Source organism: Phoxinus phoxinus (genome assembly GCF_949152265.1).
Source record: "Phoxinus phoxinus genome assembly, chromosome: 2".
Lineage (NCBI taxonomy): Eukaryota > Metazoa > Chordata > Actinopteri > Cypriniformes > Leuciscidae > Phoxinus > Phoxinus phoxinus.
Window position 1 is genome coordinate 5,329,093 of NC_136877.1, and position 6,367 is coordinate 5,335,459.

Sequence of the window (6,367 nt, forward strand, 5' to 3'; positions counted from 1 at the left end):
ACAAATCCAATTATAATCTGTCATGATAGTGATTTCAACCCTGCAGCTCATTTCATGGTTAACCTGTTGGCGTTGTGACGTAGGCAATTTTCCATCTAGCTTCATTTAAAAAGCAAAGGGTCGAGAAGAAGGTAAAGTGATTATGCATTTGAGTACTGAGTAATACTGCATCTTATAGGGTTAGGGTTATGATTGGGGTTTGGTTTAGGGTTAGTTGCGCATGTAATTATTATGCATAATTTTTTTGTTATTACTATACAGTAACTACATGTAACATGTGTAACAAGGACATTGTAAGATAAAGTGTTACCGAAAATACTTTAACATGGTACGATTTAACCGTTCAGGCAACATCCTGAGTGAACTCCCCTCCTCTCTCTCTCTCTCTCTCTCTCTCTCTCTCTCTCTCTCTCTCTCTCTCTCTCTCTCTCTCTCTCTCTCATACTGATTATTACTGCTGGGCTTTGTGGGCGGCTGTGGGCCGTAATTAAAATACTTCCAGAAAGAAACAGCCGACCACATCAGAAATGCAACCCACTGTCAGGATCAAACCACATCAAGCGCGTCTCTCTCAGAGATGGTCACCAGAGCATCAGTATAGGCTCATATCTACTCTCCGTCTAGTCTTGACACACACACATACACACACACTCACCGACCGGGTCTGGTCTGACTGCAGCGCGACTAATAAGTTATTACGAGCAGTTATAGCCTGTGTGACAAACAGACGAAGCCAAACGAAGGCTGCCTTCCCACGAGGTTCTCAAGAGCATGCGCTGGTGTTGCGCCAAAGGGCAGGGAGATTTGTAGATGATGGTGCTAATTACGCGAATGGCAACCATAATGCGACCAAGATGGAAGCAATTTAGGCAGAAGTCATTTGCGTGTTACTCTTCCACCCACTAGCAGCACACACAGCTTTCAGTCGCACTTGCAGTCTGGGTCATTCCTGAGAGAAGATGCATGTTTTCATTTCCATGGCCTGCTAGATTAATTAAGACAAAAGGAAAATTATTAAGAGGGAATGGAATATGCCTTGTTGTTTTTTTCTTTCAAAATCAGGACACAAACTTCGTGAAGCGGCGCTTGGATTTATGCATTTCAAATAGCAGGGAAATATAGCTGCGCTTCTGGATTGCAGTGAATGGAAAAACACGTCTTGCTCGTTTTATTCATTGCTTTATAGCTTATACAAATATTTTGAATGAATGGCTGAAGTTTAGGCTACTTCGGAGCGATAGTGGGTTGTTTGAAGAAGAAAGCATCACATAGACTATTAAAGCTGTTATAGGCGTAAAAATAGGGGTTGGACGTTTCTGGATCACGATTTCGTTCATATTTAACATAAAAATGCTGGGAATTATTTTTGCACCTAATACGCAAATAACCCGTCAATTAATAAATGCATTTATTAATTCTTTTGTCCTATGGAAGTGACTTTTACTGATTTATCAAGCCAACTGTCGAGACCACTCACTGTTTTATAGGCTACTAGAAACATTCCATACATAAATGTGGATCACTGAAAGCCACGTGCGTATGTCTACGAATGTTAACATCAGTGTCGAAATGTGCCAACAAGCATGAAAAGAGAATTAATAGTGGCTCGCCCAGCCAGAGGCCAGTGTTCATGCTTAAATATAATTTTCGGCTCTTTGAAAAGAAGCGAACTGTGCGCTTGGATGTCTCTCTCTCTTTGTGATGCGGTTTTCCTCTGTAAGCCACCGTGTGCAGTGCTGTGTAATTTTATCCACGCTGCAACCTCTTGGTTCACACAAGACTGATACCTTGCCTCCCCTTTTCCTTTGTATCAATTGGTCGGGGTTCGGGCTATTGTTGCAGGAGGGCTCTTTTATTTCTGCGCACACTGTCGATCAGCGAAATCTCACGACAGGCTCGACTGGCTGTTTTCTCCTCCTCGGTCAGATACACTGTGTTTGGAGAGCAGAGTGGAACCCATGAGCGCCAATGCTGCCGCCACCAAGCCGGATGACCGCGACACACTATTAAAGAAGGATACTGCAAGTTTTCTTTTAAAATGTTGGATCACTGACAAATGAAACTTCTTTGATGGGACCCCGTGTGCCAGCTCTTTCCATTCCAGCGAGGTTTTGCCGACATCCCGCCATGCCACAATGGTTATAATTCTGCTCTTGTTGTTACTGAGCTCCTTGGATCCGAGTTTGCAGGAATCTCTGGCTCCGAGGCTGAGCAGGAGCCCAAGGGCTCCTTGTGTCAGGGGCCAGGAGTGTGACCCGAGGACGCGGCGCGATGCTGGAGGACGCGGCGGGGTTTACGAGCACCTCGGCGGAGCTCCAAGACGCAGGAAACTTTACTGCGCCACGAAATATCATTTGCAAATACACCCGAACGGAAAAATAGACGGGTCTCTGGACGAAAACAACCCGTTCAGTGAGTAAACTCTTCTCACGCTTCTCATGTCAATTTATTATATGATCATCAGAGACTTGCGTAATTGCGCGAATAAACATTGTGCGCTGACAATATTAATGTGATATTAATTAACATCGAACAATTATTCGTCCTGCTCGTCTTTTAGGAACAGAGAACATTTTAATCAGCATTCTTATCACTGTAAAGGGAGATTAAATCAACTATTAGAGCTCTTTTGCGGATTGAACAACTAAACTAAACTAAACTAAAAGTCAAAAGCAATAGTAAATAGGTCACTGTATTCCATTATTTTGTGACATCAGACACTCCAGCTTACATCGTGATATCAATTCGCTGTCATGGAGAATATTTTGTGCATTTGGTGTCCTATACATTCTCATCTTAAATGATATTTCTTTAAATCGCAGCATTCGTTTATCTGTAGTTTTCCAATTAGTTGAATCCGAGTGCTCATGGACAATTACCATATGAAAACAGGATTCAACAGACAGTTTAACATAATGACTTAGACAACGGATGTGTTTATCCAACGTAAAAGGATGATTATTCCAAACAGAAGAATGAGGAGAGCCATTAATCAGTGGAAAAAAAAGGATGAATAAACATCCTCTTTAAGAGGCGTTTAGTGTCTGTGTGTCTAACCTGACAGCGTGTTGTGGAGACTCAATAAACGAAAAATAGTATATAGGCTTTGTATATCAAATACATTTAAAACAGCAATTTTAAAACGTACAATTAACCTTATTGGAAACAAATACATTTCCAGAATTATTTTAGATTTAATGTTGTTTACATTGTAGAGTTAAATGTTCTAAAAGCTATATTAATGATATGTTCAAATCAATTTAATGATATATGACTAATATTTATAGCAAATCAATTTATATTAACAAACTTAATTTATGTAGCTATACATAACACTTATAACTGTTACGGTTTTCAATATTGAATATTAATAATACAACTAATTCAATAAAAAATAAAACTACGATTTCAAACATTAAATCATGACATGCTTGTGAAAACAGGCTCGGCTGACCTTGTATTGAATCCTACAGTTAATTGTGCAATTTTGAAATGCGATTATAAGCGTTTTTTCACATTTCTAGCATGCGCACTAACTAGTGCCCCACTCTTTCCCGTAGGCATACTCGAGATCACAGCCGTCGATGTTGGTGTGGTGGCGATCAAGGGCCTGTTTTCGGGAAGATACCTGGCTATGAATGAGAAAGGCCGTCTGTATGCTTCGGTAAGTGTTATGTCACGTCGGAAAATCAAGTATCCGAGCTTCGGCTAGCAGTGGGATCAGATAACAAGCAGGGCTATTTGAGGATCTCGCCACATGGTGGTGTTTTTCATGCGGAACGAGTGTCCCACATGCTGCTAGATCACCGAGAGTTTGATTGCTGAGTTTTGCTTGCCTCGCTGGGGACCTTGTCACTGAAAGTTCTGGTCAGCAGAGAGTGATAATAACCACATGGTTCTTACTCTTAAAATAGAAGTTCTTTATTGGTTTTGATGGTTCCAAATGGAACCTTTCCACTCAAGGTTCTTCATAGTGGAAAATTGTTCTTTAGATTATTCCAATGTTCTTCACACTAAAAAAAAAAGGTTATTTTAAGTACTGTTCACTGAAAAGTTCTTAGTTGACCCCAAAATGATTATTCTATGTATGAAATCACTGTGAAAACCCCATTTGGAACCTGGTTATGCAGAGGAGTTGAAAATTACTGTAAAAAATTATATGATCAATAAGTTATGACAACATTTGTTTTTACATTGCTTTTTCTAAGTCTTTTCTTAATAAGTTAAGTAGTTAAAGTTGAAATGACTTAAACACCTAAGTTGATTGTACTTAAAAATTGAAGGCAGCAACTTTTTTTGTTTCTTTTCCCAGTGAATGTGCAGAGTTTTGACCAGTTTAAATGTAATTTTTTCTACATAAGGGAGAGGACTTATTTGTGACCACACGGAGCCACCTTGTTGCAGGTCCAGTCAAGATATTAACAAAACATTTTTTTTAACCCTTTCAGGAACTCTTCAACAGAGAGTGTGAGTTCCTGGAGCGCATTCACGAGCTCGGATACAACACCTACGCGTCACGGCACCACGCCACGACCCAGCCTCCCCCAGCAGGGTCCGGTGCCGGGGCCGGCAAGCGCCGTGCCAGCTCTAAAAGGCAGTGGTACGTGTCCATCAATGGAAAGGGCCGGCCCAGGAGGGGCTTTAAGACACGGAGCACGGACAAAGCTTCCCTCTTTCTGCCCCGTGTTCTGGGCAACAAGGACCACGAGATGGTCAAAGAGAGCCAGCGGCACCAGACGGGCTCTCACCGGGCCCGTGTCGGCCGGGCAGAGCGCAGGAGACGACGACACAGGGGCTCCAAGGGCCACAGCAGAAGGCCTGACATTTAACACTCTCTCGACACGGATGGAGAAGGAATCCACTGAGAGTCACATGGAACAATTTTCTCACGAGAGGATGATTCTCAAGAAAACTTTCGAGGAATTATGAGAGTGACATTTAAAGCCCAGCGTCTGAATTATAAAGATGTTCATGTGACCAAAGTTAACACTACTGAAAGTTGAGTTTTTTTACGACATGTGCACCACGTCATGTTCTCAAGTCTTTTCTGGTAAAGGCGTGTAATTATTGTACATAGATGTACAGTCATTTACTTTTTTTATTTGAGCAAGATAACATAGAGTAAATGTTTGTAATGGTAAATTAGGACGTTGTACAAGTGCTCGACAATGCCGACGATGTGTTATGTATGGTGGTGTACAGACAAGCACTTTTTTCTTACTGAAGTAGAAAACAAAGATCCATACACATAAAAACAGATGCTTTTTAACTTACGTGTGATAGGCTACTGTTCTTAAACTGCAATCAGGAGTACTTTGTATATTACTAATGTAATACATATTTATTTTTGTTTATATGTTTTTAAGTTATTGATGACATAGTTTCTACACTTCCAAATATCAAAGATTTTTTTTCTTCAGAAGAGATTAGTAGTAAGAATAACACTGTTGTCTTTGAACAATCCCTCTCCAGTTTCCTATTACTTCATTCAGAAATGAGTCTACATATATGTAATGGCATCAGCTCTGATAAATGTCATGTATTGAACACTGTAAGCAGAGTATAATGCATTACAACTGCATTGTTGACACTGAAAGCTAAACATCTGGAGGAATGTCACCAATAAATTATATGGAATATATATTTTTTGGTTTTATTGCTAAGCATGCATGATGTGGTTTCGCTCGCACTTTCTCAGTTTCTACATATGGAGCTTAATTAATGCTAAATGAATGTCTGTAAATAATGTCTGCAGATGTATTGATGGTGATCGGGGATGTATTGAAGTCTCTCGGCGCTTCAGCAAAACACGATTCCCTCTAGGGACCTTCCCCCCATTTGTCCTAAAGTGACACCATCTAGAAGAAAGGAAAATGTAAAAAAAAAAAAAAAAATTAGCAATACAGGACCGCTTTATAAAATATAGACTACTCATTTAAAATGCAACTATTTAATTTGTATTTGAATGCATCCGTTCCGTGTTTCGCGTGAACATCGGCTTCTTCAAGCAAGAACAGAGATCTGTGCTTTTGAAATGTATAGGAGAGGGGGAAAAAAGACGTGTTATTCTATACTTCGCAGGTTCGAGAGCTTCCTGGCGGTCACAATGGCACATCTCTGGGGAAACCTGGGAAGCTGTGTCGCTCGAGACATTCTTCTTCCTTTTTCTAAACGACGAGAGCCTGAGATCTGAGAAACAAGGCAATCGCCGATGAACAACAAATGTTTCTGAGAAAGTGTATAGTTTGTTATGAATGCCAAAATCTAATATTACTCAACAGGAATGCTGGACTGTTTGAATGAACCTTTGTGTCGCCCTCCTGATACCGTATTTTCCACAAACCCATTCATATACATAAACGCACGA

At 40.5% G+C, this 6,367-nt stretch overlaps 1 protein-coding gene across 1 annotated transcript; it reads left to right on the top strand.

Annotated features, from left to right (window-relative positions):
- Positions 1-1,737: 1,737 nt before the first annotated feature.
- On the top strand, positions 1,738-5,853 carry fgf3 (fibroblast growth factor 3). Its single transcript, XM_079583875.1, has 3 exons — positions 1,738-2,412; positions 3,561-3,664; positions 4,449-5,853. The coding sequence occupies exons 1-3, from the start codon at positions 2,136-2,138 to the stop codon at positions 4,827-4,829; spliced, it is 762 nt and encodes a 253-aa protein (XP_079440001.1). The 5' UTR covers positions 1,738-2,135; the 3' UTR covers positions 4,830-5,853.
- The last annotated feature ends 514 nt before the right edge of the window (positions 5,854-6,367 follow it).